Here is an 18,447-nt window from a genome sequence, read left to right as displayed (position 1 = left end):
ACTGATATGCAGCTGACCTCTCTGGAGGGGCATAGCTTCCCAAGAGGAAAGGGAGAGGCCCAGCTCTACTGCCTGCCTTACTGGAACCAGACCCCAGAGCCTGGGGGAGGAGAGCCACAGGCCACACCCTCTTACACAGGTGATGATAGGTTTACAGGTGCACCTGCCAGGCAGAAAAGCACAGGTGTGTCAATCCTCTAAGAAAAACCATTAGGGAAACCGGATACTGAATATTTCCTCCTTCTGTGACCTGAGCCTGTTCTTGTCTGGGAAAACCTGATTGGGGTGGCCTAGGAGGTCAGATGCCTAGACAACAGAAAACTACAACCTGCACTAAGAAAAACAAAGTTACGGCCCAGTCAAAGGAACAAACGTACACTTCAACTGAGATACAGGAATTTAAACAACTAATGGTAAATCAATTCAAAAAGTTTAGAGAAGATTTGGCAAAAGAGATAGAGGCTGTAAAGAAAACACTGGGCATACACAAGGCAGAAATCGAAAGTTAAAAAAAACAACTAGCAGAATCTATGGAAATGAAAGGCACAACAAAAGAGACAAAAGACACAATGGAAACATACAACAGCAGATCTCAAGAGGCAGAAGAAAACACTCAGGAACTGGAGAACAAAACACCTAAAAGCCTACAAGCAAAGGAGCAGATGGAGAAAAGAATGAAAAAATATGAGCAACATCTCTGGGAACTTAAGGATGAAACAAAGTATAAGAATGTACGTATCATTGGTGTCCCAGAAGGAGAAAAGAAGGGAAAAGGGACAGAAGCAATAATAGAGGAAATAATCAATGAAAATTTCCCATCTCTTATGAAAGACATAAAATTACAGATCCAAGAAGCGCAGCATATTCCAAACAGAAGAGATATGAATAGGCCTAAGGCCAAGACACTTAATAATCAGATTATCAAATGTCAAAGACAAAGAGAGAATCCTGAAAGCAGCAAGAGAAAAGCAATGCATCACATACAAAAGAAGCTTAATAAGACAACGTGCAGATCTCTCAGCAGAAATTATGGAGGCAAGAAGGAAGTGGTGTGATATATTTAAGATACTGAAAGAGAAAAACTGCCAACCAAGAATCCTATATCCAGCAAAGCTGTCCTTCAAATATGAGGGAGAGCTCAAAATATTTTCTGACAAACAGACAATGAGAGACTTTGTGAACAAGACACCCGCCCTACAGGAAATACTAAAGGGAGCACTACAGAGTGACAGGAGAAGACAGGAGTGCATGGTTTGGAACACAATTTTGGGAGATGGTAGCACAGCAATGTAAGTACACTGAACAAAGATTATTATGAATATGGTTGAGAGAGGAAGGTTGGGAGCATGTGAGGCACCAGAAGAAAGGAGGAAAGATAAAGACTGGGACTGTGTAACTTGGTGAAATTTAGAGTGTTCAACAATTGTGAAAAAATGTACAAATATGTTCTTTAATGAGGGAGAACAAGCAAATGTCAACCTTGCAAGGTGTTCAAAATGGGGAGGCATTGGGGGAGGGATGCAATCAAAGTAAACTAGAGACTGTAACTAACAGAATCATTGTACTGTGCTTCCTTTAATGTAACAAAGGTGATATACCAAGGTAAATACAGATAAGAGGCGGGGATAGGGGAGGCATGTTAGACACTTGACATTGGTGGTGGTGTCTGACTCTTTACTCTACTTTGATTTAAGATTATTTTTCCTTTTGCTGCTTCCTAGCTGTCATTTTTTTTCCTCTTTCTTTTGCCTCTCTAACTTCTTTGACTCTCCCTCCTGCCTTGTGGAAGAAATGTAGATGCCCTTATATAGATAGTGGTGAAGGTAGTGAACACATAAATATGTGACCATGCAGAGAACCATCGATTGTTTACTTAGGATGGAATGTATGGTGTGTGAACAAAACCATCTTAAAAAAAAAAATGTGTTGATGACAAAACCTCAAGAGCAATATACTGAGTGAAATAGCCAGACACATAAGGACAAATATTGCAGGGTCTCACTGATAGGAACTAAATATAATATGTAAACTCATAGACATGAAATATAAGGTACCAAGATAAAGGACGAGCCTTAAGAATGGAGAATGGTTGCTTAGTATGAGCAGAGTGTTCAACTAGGATGAACTTAAATGTTTGGAAATGAACAGAGGTGTCAGTAGCAAGATGTGAGAATAACTACCGTGCTGAATGGTGTGTGAATGAGGTGGAAAGGGGGAAGTTCAGAGTCATATATGTCACCAGAAGAAAAGGTGGAGGTCAAAAGATGGGAATGTATAAAACTGAACCCTATGGTGGGCAATGTCGATGATTGACTGTACAAATATTAGAAATCTCTTCCATGAAACAGAACAAATGTATGACAATACAATTAGAAGTTAATAATAGAGGGGCATATAGGGAAAAAAATACATACCTATTGCAAACTATATACTATAGTTAGTAGTATTTCAACGTTCTTTCTTAAACAGTAACAAATGTACTATACCAATACTATGAATCAACAATTGAGGGGGGTTGGTTAGGGATATGGGAGGATTCGAGTTTCCTTTTCTTTCTTTTTTTTTTTTCTTTTTTCATCTTTCACTTTATTTCTTGTCTGGAGTAATGAAAAGTTTCTAAAAATTGAACAAAAATTAAGTGTGGTGATGGATGCACAGCTGCATGAGAGTATCAGGGGCAACTGATTGTACACTTTGGATCTTTGGATAATTGTATGGTATCTGAACAATCTCAATAAAAATAAAAAAAACACTGCATAAAGTGTGAAAAGATGCTCACATAAGAGAGGTTCAGTCAGGGTCTGTGGGGGTATATCAGGGGCAGCTAGTTTAACTTGGGGGAGTCAGGGAAGCTTGCCAGGGATAGTGTGTCCATATTGAGACTTAAAAGAATGGGAAGTCTTAGCCAGGCAAGAAGTGGCAGGAGGGGGCAAAGGAACAGCATTGCAAAGACCTGAAGGCAAAGGGACTGTTAAGTCTGAGAAACTGGAATGACTAGAGCAAAGGGGAGGAAAGGGGAGAGTGGCCTGACACAGGATAGTGAGGGAAGATGATGCCAAGGAGAGTGGACTTTATCCTAAGGACAATGGGAAACCAATGAAGAATTTAATCCTTCAACTTCCATACTATATAAAATAAGGGATTGAACTAGATGATTTTGAAGTAACTTTCCATCTCTAACATTCATGATAGACATATACATCTTCAAGTATGAGTAAATGCACCTCAACATCTTACCAATGTGGTTTGCATTGCTTTTGGCATCATTTCTTTTAGATCATCTTTTAAGTTGTCTCGTATTCCAAAAGAGATAAAAACTTCAGCCTCGGTGACTACTTTATTATAAAAATATCTGTCAAACAATAACACCATGAAATTGTTTTGCTAACATGGTTACAACAATAAGATTCAGATAAAATGTAACAATTTGAAATTACATAAAGCACTTGATACTCTTTAAAGTATATTCCATTCACTACCATATTTCATCCTCATAAAGCCACAATAATAAAGCTATAGTATGGATTTTTATTACTGTGTGCTAAATGAAAAACAGATCTTGGGGAAATCAAAAGACTCAGGTCCAGGGCCCTTTCTACATGCCATTTTGCTTCCTTGATGATTTTGATATCAGTAGGGAGCTGCTACCTATTTTCTTTTAAGTCTTTAAAAGGACCATCACCATGTCCAATCTCACTGTTGTATGAGTTCTTTGTTAAAATTCTAACTAACTATTTTCTTTTTAGCTTACAATTAAAACAATAATAAAGGAAACTTTCCATGTAACAAATAATACTATAGCAAGAGTTAACTCTATTCATAGTTGAAACAAATAAAGCCAGTGTCTTCATAAATATATTTCAGTTTCTATAATTCTCTGTCAGTTGAGCCTTTCATGCTGGTTTAGACTAATAGACAAACACTATATTTTCAGAAAAAAATTGAATGAAAGGGAGTATGGGGTAGTGTTTGAGGGCATGGAATCCGGACTCAGAATGGCTGTGTAACTTATTAGCTGTGTGATTCTGGGCAAATTATTTAACATTTATGCACTTCGTTTCTTTATTTGTAATGTGGGATAATAATAGTATCTACCTCATAGAGTTGTAAAGATGAAATAAGTTATTTTATGCACAGTGCTTAGAATAGAATCTGATACCTATAGTTATATAAATTAGCCATTGTTTATTAATACTATGTTATATTGTCATTTTTAAGTGCCCTAAGCTCTTGTGGTAGATTACTTGCAATACTAACTTCTATCCTCCACCTCTTCCTGTATTTATACCCTTTGCCGCAAATTGCATGCAAGGGTTTGGGGGAGTCTACCTCCTCTGGGCTGGCCTTGTGACATGCTTTGGATAAAAGAATGTGGTGGAACTGATGGTGTGCTAGTCCCAAGCCTAGACCTCAAGAGGATTTTCATGCTTCTACTCTCTCTCTCTTTGGGCCTTGCTGCTGCTACAGGCCAGCCTGATGAATGACACGAGACACACAGGGTCCCGTCACCCTTGCAGTCCCAGCCGACTATCAGCCAAATGCCGGCCAGCTGCCGGGCATGTGAGTGAGGCCATCTAAGGCCATCTAAGGCCAGCCAGCCCCCAGCTGACCTGTTGACTGAATGTCAATGTGTGAGCTAGCCCTGTTAGCGTCAGCCTGGCCCAAATCAGCAGAATTTCCCAGATAACTCGTAAATGTTTGCGATTTTAAGGCATTGGATTTTGAGGTAGTTTCACAGCATTAATGGACCGATACAGCCATTTAAAAAATGACAAAAAGTGGTCTTCATATCTCAGTCCCACTAGCCTAGGTCTTGCTGATTCTAAAACATACCACTCTGAGTCTAAATCTTTAGGATTCTTTACTGGTGAATAGCCAACATATAAAATCAGAACCAGGAAATAAAACTATAGGAATGATGTCACCTCAGTCAGTTGCAAAGTCATGGCAGATATTGCTCATAAATCACAAATCTCAATTTTGGCAACAATTACCAACCAGAGTTGGCACTCAATTTAGCTATATAATCTGAAGTAATAACTTTCTTACCTGGCTTTTATAGTAATTTCAAAATTCTTAAAGTTTTTATAGCCAATGAAATTATTTTCTGGTTCTATTGAGATAGAAAAATGTGGCAACACTGAAAATAAAAACAAAGGGACAATATTACCATTTAAATTAAGGCGTCCTTTAAAAAATAGCAGCCAATTACACTTTTTGGCATAGTTGGACAAGCTATTAATATCAACACAACACAACATCTTTCTTATCATCTTCTTCATCATTGTCATCAACATCTCTGGAAAGTCTTCCCACTCCACCAATCAGAGGTCAATCCAGGCTCTGTATACCAGTAGCACTTCACTTATACTTTGATTATAGCATTTACTATAGACAGAATTTTATTTTAGGCATTTGTTATAGGCAGATGATTATTTCCTCCACTAGAGTATGGGCTCCTTGAAAACAACAACAAAAAAGACTATTATGTATTTATCTTTTTTTATCTCCCTCTGACCCTTTTCATGTATCTTAAGTACTGTATGTGCTCAACAAATGTTTTCTGGATTAAATTGAAAATAGAAAAGGAAAGATTTTGCTTATTTAACATTTCCCTTTTTTGTCTAGTTCATCCAGTGCCTCAAACACTGGCATCAAACTCCAACTTCAGTAAAGAAAGGGAGCTAACAGTTCACTATAAGAAAGAACTTCTATGCAAGATTAAAAACTAGGGCAAAAAAGGAAGTTTTATATTTTTCATATTTCTTTAGTATTTTAATTGCCCAAGACAAAACAATTTAATCTGTCCAAATGTCATTGTCTTCTCTTTAAACTAACTTGGACAGTATACCAGAGCTTATGGATTCTAATTCTGTTAAGTTGCATAATAGTTAATAAAAAATTGGGTGACTAGGTGAACCTGATATTGTGGAGAAGCAAAGACTGACACAAAAGAGTTGGCTTCAGATGTGGCTCAAGTGTGATCTAGGTGATGAAGGTTAGAGGTAACAGAGCAATGAAATCTGCTACTCTTGTCTGCATTCCTGTCATCAAAGAACAAAGCAGGTTTGTTCTCTCCAGGATATGAGATGCTGGGAAATACTTCATCCTTTCATCAAACACTTGCCATGTGGCAGGTATTCTCCTGTCAACAGTCCCTGTCCTTCTTGAGTTTACAGACAAGCAGGGAATACAGGCATAAACAAATAATTACACAAATAAACACCTAAAACCTACAGTTGTGAAAACTGATATGAGGAAGTACAGGGGATCCTACTCAAGAAAGCCTACAGAAATGACTTTTAAACAGAGACTTGAAACACAAGTAGGAAGTGGCTAGACAACAAGGAAAATGAAAAGTGTTCTAGGCAGATGCGACAACTTGTGCAAAGCTTCCAAAGATGGAGGAGGTAAGGTGGAGAGTGGTATAGAATGAGGCTGAAGATTAGGTAGACAAGGACCAGATCAAAATGAGGACTTTGGTTTTCATTATAAAAAGAATGAGGAGCTACTGAGGACTTTTCAATGGTGAAATAACACAAGCATATTTGCATATCAAGGTTATTTTGGCCAATACCAAGGGAGAATGGCTTGGAAGTGGAGACACCAGTTAGGAGGCTTCTGCAGTAGTCCAGATGGGAGCCTGGCAATGACATGGATGCAGATGGATGCAGATGGTGAGAGGTGGATGAATTCTGGATATATACAGGAAGTAGCAAAAACACTTTCAGGAAGGGTGACTGGTTAGGAATATATTTTATTGAGAGCCTATACCCTTTGAGTTTCATTGTAACAAATTTGTTTTGTCACTGTTTTGCTTGTTACTTATTAAAGTTTGTGTAAATATTTATTCTTCTCCATATCATTATGAATCTCCCAAGGGGATAAAAAATAGCTACAAACAGAATGTTACATTTGTTAATAGCACTTACAGATACTCTAGTAAACTACTATGGGAAATGGGAAGATTACGATATTTATGTTATTAGTCCACTCAATATGATTAATTTCAAAAGGAAAACATATCAAATTTCCAAAAAAAAATAGGATTTTTGAGCCATAAAGAAAAAAAGCATTGGACAAGGAATAAGGAAATCTGGTTGTTGTTCTTATTCTATCACTAATTGGGTTTAAGGACATGAGTAAACCACTTATTAGTCTTACTGGGTTCCCCTCAGTTCATATCTGATTGTTTAGGGTTCTCCTAAAATCACAGTTCTGGAAAGGACCTTAACTAGTCAAGTTCCTCGGGGGACTAGGTCTCTTCTGGCTCTATGAGGAGGAACACAATCCAGAGAGGTTGATCTGCTTGCCCAGGGGTTAACAAGGGGATGTGGGAACTAGAACGTAGGCACTCAAATAATCACACCCTCCTCCCAACCAGTACTTCTAACCGTACCACCAGGCTTCCTTATCTTTGTCTAGGAATGATTTTGCAGTAAGTACATTAATGAAAATAATTATTGCAAAAACTTTAACTTTTTATAGGAAAACTTTTAATTATCAGAAATTACCATATTCTTTAACTTCAAAATGTGTGCTTTCAGTTGTTGAAAAGTCTTCTTTATATTTAGCTTGAATTGTCCACACACCATATCTATGGAAGCAAAATATTAAAAAATTCAGATGTCATAAAATATTTTTCATTCACATAGAGGACATCTAATTAATTCCTATTTTAAAGAGGAAAATGTAAATATGTACATAGCTTAAGTAATGTATCTTATTTGGGACAGGTGTTAAAGCACTAAATAGAAACAACTGAATATTACTTTTTCAAGTATTTTAATATGGTCAATAGCCTTGATTTGAAGAGTTTATGATATTTGAGAATTTACTTAGTCCCAGAGCTTAATTATACTAACATAATACTAAAATCCACAATATAGCAAACAATCCATAATAACGCTTCTGGAAACACATATAATACAGGTCAAGCCTATCCAGATGATAAAATTCACACCTAATGCATCAATCATAATATGAAATTATGGTTGGAGATAAAAGGTGATTTAAAGAGAAAAATAAAAACTGATTTTAATTAGCAGCTTCCATTCAAAAATATTTACTGAACACTGGCTTAAGTACAAGAGATCAAAAGTGAACAAGATAGAACAGTTAACTATCTCTTAGAGCTAATAGTCCATGCAGTTCATATTTCAACTTTCACCATTTACTAGCAGTTTGGGCTTGAGTAAGTCACTTAACCTCATTTGTAAAATGGGAAAAATAATATCTACCTTGCAAGTTGTTATGCAATCAATAAGTGTTATTATTATGGTTATTATTATTATCATCACCATCATCAATCCAATGAATATTTACCAAGTGTCTGTTATGTTGAAGGAATTTTGCAAAGTGCCAGAGATACAACAGGGAGCAAGACAGACAAGACCCCTGCCCTCAAGGAGCTTATAGGTTAGTGAGGAATAAAAAGGCAAGTAAATGAATACATAGATAATTATAAAATTGAGATAAGTGCTATGATGGAAACAAACAAGGCACTGAGGTAGAGAGTAAAAGGGAGGGATTACATTCTATCGTATGCCTAGGGATAGGCTCTTTGAACAGACCTTCCTAAAGGATGAGAAGAAGCCAGCTTTGCAAAGAGCAACATGAAGCACCAACTAAGGAGAAGGTGTTGAAGTGGGGAAGCCCTTGTCATGATAGGCTATCATGGCTGAAACATAATCCGCCACAGGGCAGGTGACACAAGATGAAGTTGGAAATTGTTAAGTTCCCCAGTTTCACCAAAATGTCTAGAAAAATTTCAGGACAGTGAATTTACTTCAAACCCCTGCCCCCCAGCAGACAGAACAAAAATGACCATAGAGATTTTGTTTTAAGTCATAGTGTAGTCATCTATAGGTGCATTTATTTTATCTGTCCTGCTCTAAGTTCCTTGATGGCAGAGACAGTGGATTCTTCACTTCTATTTTGCATCTCACTCCCATATTGTTTTCCACATACCAGGAATGTGCATCCTAAATATTTATTATATTGAATTGTTTAAACATGTTCTTAAATCCTATACCATGAGGCCAAATGGAAGAAATGGCTCCTAGCACATCATCCCTCTTGGATTCTGCTTTTGGGTGGTCTAATGCAGAGACTGAAGAGGACCAGTATTACACTCAGAAACAGTGATGGGGCCACACCAGCCTGTTCCACTGATAGTCTATTATAGTCTTTGAGGAGTGGGAGGGTTGATGATTTGGGAACTATTTTTCCTCCTCTGAAATTTTATTTCTATATGTAAAGAGGAATGGTGAGAAGTAACTTTTGGGGGGCAGGAACTGAGTCTACCTTCTCACTAGACTTAAAAAGATTTGCATATCCACATTTTTTTTTTAAACTGACACCCTTTGGTAACACTAGATGGCTCCATTTTACCAGTTATCTGCTTCACAACCAAAAGTTCCAGGTGTGTTTTTTAGAGAAAAGTTTATTAACAAATATGTTAAATACTTAGGATTAGATGGAATCTTGAAGTCCGGAAAAGAGATAATTCCAGTATAATCATTTTCTTCTACTATGTCAACTTCTGCTCCCTCGGGATCCTTTAAATAAAAACAAACAGATGACCTCAAAGCACAGAGACCATATTTTTAAAAATTTAACTGATTATATGATCTTGGATCTACAGAAATATTTACCAACAAATAAACATGTTTTCAAATTAAATACGAAAGAGGAAGATCATTTAAATGTTGTGGAAGACAAATATGGTTCATTTAAGCCACTCTCTTCCCTCTTTTCAGAACCTTCCCTAACTCTTGCTTCACCAAAAATACATCAGTATCCAGGTATCCTAGTCACAATCATCTAGAAGAGGCTCAACTCTATTGCATAACTAAAAAAAGAAGCATATCAAGATGTAAACAAAACATGTTATTATTAACCAAATGTGAACTTAATGGACTTTATAAATACCAGAATCTAAATTTTATATATGTTCATTGAAGCTTCCCAAAGTGAATATGCTATAAAATATATTTCTTAGCTAGATATTTTATGAATGTGCAGTATGGACATTTTGAGCTTGATAAAAACATATGAAATGGCTAAACAATCTTGAAAGTTCTCATGAAGCTTCCTCATAAATTTCTTTTTTTTTGTTTGGGTTAGAACATTATTTAAATGAAGTTTGGATTTTCTTTGGTCTTTGGTCTTTTGGCCTTAACTCTGAAACATAATGTCATTTGTCAGAGAAATTCATGGTTGGGACTTTAAGGTATTTTTAAAAGGTATTTTTTAAGGTATTTTTTTCTTGAGATACAATGGCCTATTTCAAGCAAGAATTAGAATTGTAGCTAAGTATCTTCCCATCTGTTCATATCTGATGTCCGTCATGCACAGTGATTCTAAGATGACCTCTTTTAGGTACTGTTTTCAGGATACTTCTTACACACTGGCTCCACAGTCAGTGTCTTAAGAGACGTTCTCTCTAGCTTGGTGCCAGGGTTCTGCATCCTTTAGTTCAACCACAGAGAGATAAAGAACATCTGTGCACATCTCCTTGGGAACACCAGACAGAAAAAGGCATTCTAGCTGAGCTGCCTCTCCTTAGTTTTCTTCCCGACTTCTCTAACAATCAGTCCATTCATTTATTATCCTCATTTCTTACCTCTTCTTGCCCCTGTAGTTTATTTCTTACATGAGATGTTCTTCAAAACAACAACAAAATTATGTCTATTTCTTTCATCAAGATCCAGCTCGTTCCCTCTGTCCTTTCCCCATTCCATTCCAGAAAAGGATTACATCAGCCCCTCACTCCTATCCCCACTGTACCTTCCCTCTGGGCTCATGTGTCATTTGTCCTGTATAATTTGTTTCGTTTGCACTCGGGTATGGTTTTGTTCTCTAGGATCTATTCATATATGCCTATCTATTGCCCTAAATTGAAATCTGAGTTCCAAAGGAAAAGATTCACAGCACATTGAACACTGTTTCAAGGCAATCTAACATACGCAGACGCAAGGTTATAAACTGGTAAATCTGCATTGGATTCTGACATTTATCTTCACTTCTGTAAAGCAGCGTCCTCATTTCTGTCAATGTTGCCCTTGCCTGCTTCCTCTCCTCACCCCCTTCACCCAGGCAATCTGAGAGGCCTCTCCCTGCATCCTCCTGCTGCCGATCCCACACCGCCTCTCCCTGATCTAGATTTCTGCAGCAGCCCCAAGTGGGTTTCCCTTACGCTACACTCCTCTTTTCCACTTAGCAATGCTCACTGCTACAAAATTTCCTGAGATATGGCGTCCATCCTTTGTGTGAGTGCTTGGCTTTAAATCTATAGTGGCTCCCAACAATCTGCCACATGAAGTCTTAACTTCTAGGTGTGATTATCCAAGACTCTGGCCTTATTCTCACTTTTAAAATCTTAGTTATCCTTCTGTTTCCCAGGAATGCCTCCTCTCTTGAATCAGGTTATTTTCTTTTTGTCCTACCATTCTAGCTTTCTGCTCTCTTCCATTCCTTTTCTAGAAATCCTCCCACTTCGCCTCCACATCTCTAAATTCTCCTCATTGTTCCAGGCCCAGTTCAATCCCACCTCTTCCCGAAGCCTCCTTTGGCCCCTGTGACTTCTCTCTTATCTGAATTTCTGGCATTTATAGTCTATAATGAAAGTTATCAACCACAATCGTGGGGCACTCTGATGTTTAACAAGTAATTCATTACAAAATAGTTAGATATTAAAACTTGTGAAAGGCTTATGATTTTTGTAAGTTAGAAAGAATTCAACGTTATTCCTATATATCACTCTTTTTTACTTGTATTCTAAGTTGTTTTTTTTTTTCCTTTCTGAGTAAGAGAAAACGTGCCACAGCCTAACACACCTACTGGCAACAGGTGGGACAGTTATGACAAATTGCAGTGTTTTATTTCCTCATGAAAATTTTGTAGGAGTATGACACAACCTGGGTAAGATCCTGGGAGCTTATTGCACGTGTGCACATCATCTGTTATGGATCATGTCTGAGAAATGGTTGATAACTACTTATCTTTACCTCATGGTTTAGCACTATTTTTCATCTGTGTTAGTTTGTTAGTTACTAAAGTTCCTTAGGTGTAAGTAAGTAGTATGGATCATAATTCTTTATTTTGAATTGTACAAATAAAAAACATGTACAAAATAGATACTAAATTATTTCTTAGTGATTGATCTTTGTTCTATAAAAAAGAAGTCACCAAGGATGCATTTATGTGACTTCATTCAAAATCTTTCAACTTGTTTATATTCAGTTTTCATGAGTTTTCATGTATGTCTATTGTAGAGGTAAAGACCTACAATGCTATACTCCCAGTAGATATTCAATAACCATTTATGGAACATTGAATGACTTAGTGTGACATGAGGACAAAGGTTATGGAATGATGAATCTTGTCCTGAAAATGGATTAAATTATTATTTAAATAAATAACATACTTACTATGAAAGTTAAGACAGTTTCTCTTTTGGCTGGCTTGAAGTCATCATTCAATGAATAAACTCTAACCTTTACTGTAAGAATAATTGACATCATTAAAAACTCTGCTAAACACAAGAGTCATGTGATTTTTAAAACAATCATTCTTAAAAGAGATAAATCCCATAAAAAACTCAGTACATAATCTATATACAAAAAGTCCATATTTTTTTTTAAAAAAGCATTAGCTTGCAGACATATACATTATAAATTATTCTTTTCTTTTAAAGAAAATCCTCTTAGAATCCCTTAAATAGCCACCTGTCCTAGTGCATTTAAAGTAGAGTTTACTTTATTATTCTTTATTCTTTATTAGAATACATTTACATACAACTTTTTAGGCATACATCCATAGTACAAAGTTAGATATGTCTGTAATTAGGCCATTGTTTATCAAGAATTTCATAGTAGTGAAATGTTGACACCTACTATATAGTTATATGGGCACGTAATATATTATCTCAAACTAGATTTGAAGGTTTTAATGGAAAATTACTGTAATTTAATTCAGATATTGCTACCCTTCCACTTATGAAAACCAGCAAGGCCGCAAATTAGTTTTTATTTTTGCAACAGCCAGTTTTGAATTGTATGGCTTTGTTATATATATTGATCCAGATCCTACAACTGTTCTCTTATTGTTTTAAGAGTAAGTGGTAGATGCTGAATAACTGTTAGTTTCTTTCCATTTCTTCTGATCAGTTAATGTATTCTTACCTTACTTTTTAAGCAAAAGCATCTATTTAGCCTTTAACTCATAACTGTTTTAAAGACAAGCTGATTTAGTTCCTTCCAATGAATGGCATAATGTAATTTTTCTATGGCTTTATTGATGCTCAAATCATTTCGTGGTCAAAACTTCACCCACAAACTAAATAGAACTGGCACCATAAACTGTATTTCTTTTAAAGGGTCAGTAATATGCAAAGCTTTACACATGAAGCCATATTAAGCTCTGTAAAACTGGTTTCACTAAGACTACAAGATAAAAGCAAAATGCTAGTAAATCCTCCACACTGCTCATCCTTTTCCTCACACCTCATCTCCCACCTCAAATCCTCCCTATTGCCTGAGCATCACTGAGAAGCTGCCAGAGGCAGTTGGCCATGATGGTTAAGACCACAGGCCCTGGTGTCAAAAATTTTGGTTTTATTCCTGCCTCTGCCACTTCCTAGTGTGACCCTGAGCAGGATATTTAATCCCTCTAAGCTTTAGTTACTTCATCTGTAAAACAGGAATACTAGTACCTGCTTCGGAGTGTTGTGAGAACTAAATGTGAGACAGAGCTTTTGCATAGCCCAGCACACAATAAATAATTAATAAATGCTTATAACTTTTATAATATCATCATTACTTCTATGATCTCTTTAGTTACTAATCTGGTTTCTGTTTAGGTTAGAAAATTAATCCTGTCTTCACAACAATGGTATATCTGAGGCAAGATGAATCAAATGTTCTGTACCAAAGATACGGCTTATTAATTTTAAAAATATTTACCAAGTGCCTACTATGTGCCAAGCACTATTCTAGACACCAGGCAAAAGTGGTGAGACAACTCTAATTGAGTGGAGAAGAGAGGAACTCACATAATTGCACAACGATGTGTAAAATTCCAAAGAAGTGAAGAGCTATGAAGGACACCTGCCTGACATCATGAGCATGAAGAACAGACAGATCTGAAGCAGTTGGGACGGCCGGGAAAGATTGTCCTCTAGAAGGATCCTGCAATGACATGCAAGGGTTGTGTAGGAGCTAAGGTGAAGGAGAGACAAGGATGCACTAGGCAGAGGTAACAGCACATTGCACCAGTGTTAATTCAAATGGGGAAAGGGCGTGAGAAAGGAACTGAAAACGGGTCAGGTTGGCTGGTGTCCACAGGTGAGGGGCAGCATGGTGGGTGATGAGGCTGGGCAAGAAGGCAGGAGACAGACTGCATGACACTGAGGGATTTGGGCCAATAAGGCCTGGAAGGTTTAAGCCTTTATCCTAAAAATCCTTATACTAAAAATCCCTCAAGAATCTTCAGATTAAATTTGCCTATCAGGACATTGGAGCTATAAATAGCAAGGTTTAATCAATTTTTAAAAAAATTACTTCTGTGTAAATAAAGCTTTGTGCTACTCCATAGGTTAAATAATAATGGAAAACACTTGCTTAGTACTTACTATGTTCTAGACACTGTTTCAAGTGCTTCTTATATAAGAATTCATTTAATTCTCACAACAACTCAATGAAGTAAGTTCTTTATTATCTCTCTATTTTACAGATGAGGAAAGTGGCCACAGAGAGATTGAGTAACTTGTCCAGGATCAAGCTAATAACATAGCTAATAACAGCTCAAACTGGGATTTGAATCTGGACAATATGTTTCCAGAGGCTGCTTTCAACCACTGTATTTTACTACTTTTCATTAAGGACTCAAGATTTAGAGGAAAGTTTTCTATATTTTCTCTATGACTAGCATGGATAAGGATACCATATTCTCTTATAGAAAGTTCTGATAGGGACATAATAAATGAAACTGTTCTTCAGGAAAGCCTTGATAAGTTAAGAAAGGCCCCAAGACCGTGGCACCAGACTTCTTATTGGACAACGACGGAGGAACTTCAGTATTAGGTCGTATCAACAGGACCCAATTAATGAAACATATATTAACATAGGAGGACAAGGTCAAAGATTTGCTTGTCTCTAGGTAGAGAAGCATATGCATGTCTTGGGTTTAGAAAAATCCAAGCTTTGTGGATAGGAACTGTTTCCTTTTATACAAAATCATCTTCTTGGAGTCAAGGAGATTGTACTATTCTGGCAAAGAAGTTCTGTCCAAGATAATAGCAATATTCCCACCCTCTCCATGCCTTTCCTTTCTGAGCTCATCATATAGATGTTTCTGCTAAAACCATAATGGCATAGCCCCGTTCCTTCCCACTAACATGTTAACATCCACCGACATTTAGCAAGTATCCACTGTGTGCAAATCTTTTCAAGAAAGCCAGATAGTCTTTCCTTCCTTCCTCTGTCTTGCAGCAGCAAAGTCTAATGAAGCTACATAACCTCTCCAAATCACTTCTCACCACACTCTTCACTCCCTACATACTTTTTTTCTCACAATTCTATCATTGCTCAAAAGGTAATGATAACGCACTTCAAATTGGACTCAATTTCCTTATGCCTAATCCATATTTAGGTAATAAGGATGCTTAGAATACCTTTTTGTTCAGTGATTTTTAACACTGGAAAGTTGGGTTCATTAAAGGTAGTCTGAAGTAAAAAAAAATAGTTACAATAGCAAGAGGGGAAAATGGGGGAACTGAAGGTTTTGCAATCACACGAACATATTTGGGCAGCACCCACACTTTTCTGAATTTTACTTTTAGTTCATTGGGAATAATTCCAGTCATTCCTCAATCACAGGATTTTGACTGGCTATTCTGCCTCTGCCCTTTTCCCTTCTAAAAAAACCCTGGATAAGAAACAATGTTATAACAGAAGTTTTCTTATGTGGCTCTCCTTAGAAAATAAATATACATATATTTCTGTAATCTAATTTATTCTTTGCTGAAACATCTGTTTTGAATCTCTAGAATTGGATGACAAATTGGATGATTTGTTTTCTGAATTTGGGGATTAGCTCCAAAGTCAATGATTTTGTTTGTTTGTTTGTTTGTTTTGTTTTGTTTTTTCTTTTTTTCTTTTGAAATAAATTCAAAGTTATAGGAACAGTTGCAAAAACAATACTAACCCCATACAAAGAATTCCATCATACCCTGACCCCCCTCCCCCGATAGCTCAATCCACAACTTTAACATACTGTCACATTGCTATTTCTTTCCCTCCCTGTCTATCATCCATCATCTATTGCTCTGTCTTCTGAACATATGAGAGCTAGCTGCACACATCCTTGAACATACACTATAATCCACGTATACACTTCCCATGAACAAGAACATTCTTTTATGCAATCCCATTAAGCGCCGCTACGAAGTACAAGAGATTAAACAATGACACAAAGCTCACATTCTGTATTTTCTTTACCTTATGTCTCAACTGTGTCCCTTTGAGCCACTTGTCCTCTATCCTCCAATCCCATCCAAGTTCATCCTTGGCATTCAATCATCATCTATTTAGACTTTTTTTTTTTTTTTCAGTTGTGGAAACATATACAGCCTAAATCTTCCCATTCCACCCCCTCCCTAACATTCCATTAGTGGGATTAATCACATTTAGAATGTTGTAATGCTCTTTCCCACCATCCATTACCAGAAATTTCCCTTCACCTCAAACAGCAACTCCACACTCATTTCTTAACTCCCCATTGCCCTTCCCCCATTTCTCTTAACCCAAACTCTACTTTTCATCTCTATGGTTATATTCTCTGATAATTTCTTTGTGTTTGCTGTGGGAGTTAAAATTAACCTCTTAAATCCATATCAATCTTGTTTTTTTTTTGATACCACCTTCACTTCAATAGGACACATAAACTATGTTCCTATACTCCTCCATTCCCCCACTTTTATATAGTTGTCTAAAATTACATATTTTACACTGAGTTCAAAACCACTGATTTGTCATTAGAGTTCATGTAATTTATATCATGTAGGAAGTAAATAGTGAAGTTACAGTTCAAAAATTATTGACTTCTATTTGTATTCCATTGTGGTTGGAGAATGTGCTTTGAGTATATTCAATTTTTTTTTTTTTTTTTAATTTCTTGAGGCTTGTTTTATGTCCCAGTTTATGGTCCCTTCTGGAGAAAGATCCATGATCACAAAGTCAATGATTTTTGTTACGAGCATGTCTAAAATGAATTACTTTTCTACTGACAAACTGTATTTGCAATTAAGTTTTATGATTGTTCAATGAATAAGATAAAATATAACATTTCACAATTTTAAAAGCTTTTTTCAAGTAGAAATTGCTATTAGTACAGATAATATAGTTGTTGATTTTGCAATTCAGTTAGCAGTTTCTATATACATTTAAAATTAAAATGTCATTTATAAGTGTGAAATGCATTGGGAATAGAAACTCTTTTGAGCAAATTGGAAACCTGTCTCTGCTTAATTTCAGATATTAAAAAGCTCTACAATATAGTGTTAGCGTTTCCCTACAGACAAAGAAGCTTCTTATACCCTACCTGATTGCAGTGGAGTGTAAATAGGTTTGTCTGTATGAACAAAGAGAAATCCATTGTCATAGGTTATTGGCATTTTTTTTGATTTTGAAAAATGCTTTGATACAATGTCCAAATATACATATGAAACTGAGTTTTGTCCTCCAGGCAACTGTTTAGGTTGGATCTGTAAAAAAATTGTTGAGGAAAAAGAGTTTAAGAATTTTAAGGCAATAAAACAGGTTGGCTTTCTAAATGCCACTGTAATTCCATTAGAAAAAAAATGATTATGTGTATCTAATCATTTAAAAAGTGGTTCAGGAAGCAGAATAAGTAAATAAATTTTCTCCGATCTCCTTAGTGTCCTATTGTCATCATCAAAGTTTAGCTTTAAGCAATTAAAAATCTTTTGGGTTTCATGCTTCTCAAATTTTACATACGTATAGTAAAACTACTACTATAGAAGCTCTCTTAATAAACCTTCACTTAACCAACTTGCTGGATTATCCCAAGTTCTTCATTCCCTTGATATAACATCCACACTAATTAATGTTCAAGACACTTTGTATTACACGTACACATTTCTGTTCCCACGGGTTGAACCGCATGATTTCCAATTGTGCAAATATTGTGATGATCTACTTGACACTAAATAATATGCACATTTAATACATAAAAAAAGAAAGGGAAGTGTTTCTATGAAAACTGAGGTTTTGGAAACCTGGGATAAAAGGTAATCACTAGAACCAATGGCTATGGAATTAGATATATGAGATTACTATAAAAGTTTGGGAAAATAGTAAAAAAAAAAAAAAATCTACAAAGATTCTGCACTCAGATTGCTTTGCAAGTGTCTAAAATTTTTCT

At 36.3% G+C, this 18,447-nt stretch overlaps 1 protein-coding gene across 1 annotated transcript in view; it reads right to left on the bottom strand.

Annotated features, from left to right (window-relative positions):
- Positions 1 to 18,447, bottom strand: part of C5 (complement C5) — a 131,201-nt gene that overhangs the window by 99,061 nt on the left and 13,693 nt on the right. The window contains exons 3-8 of the mRNA XM_037797345.1: positions 17,605 to 17,767; positions 12,435 to 12,505; positions 9,469 to 9,560; positions 7,515 to 7,597; positions 5,050 to 5,140; positions 3,238 to 3,352 (exon numbers count right to left, since the gene is read on the bottom strand). Of these exons, the coding sequence (XP_037653273.1) occupies positions 3,238 to 3,352; positions 5,050 to 5,140; positions 7,515 to 7,597; positions 9,469 to 9,560; positions 12,435 to 12,505; positions 17,605 to 17,767 (615 nt within the window). The remainder of the gene's footprint in view (positions 1 to 3,237; positions 3,353 to 5,049; positions 5,141 to 7,514; positions 7,598 to 9,468; positions 9,561 to 12,434; positions 12,506 to 17,604; positions 17,768 to 18,447) is intronic.

Source organism: Choloepus didactylus, chromosome 10 (genome assembly GCF_015220235.1).
Source record: "Choloepus didactylus isolate mChoDid1 chromosome 10, mChoDid1.pri, whole genome shotgun sequence".
NCBI classification, from domain to species: Eukaryota; Metazoa; Chordata; class Mammalia; order Pilosa; family Megalonychidae; genus Choloepus; species Choloepus didactylus.
This window is presented reverse-complemented; position numbering and strand designations above follow the sequence as displayed.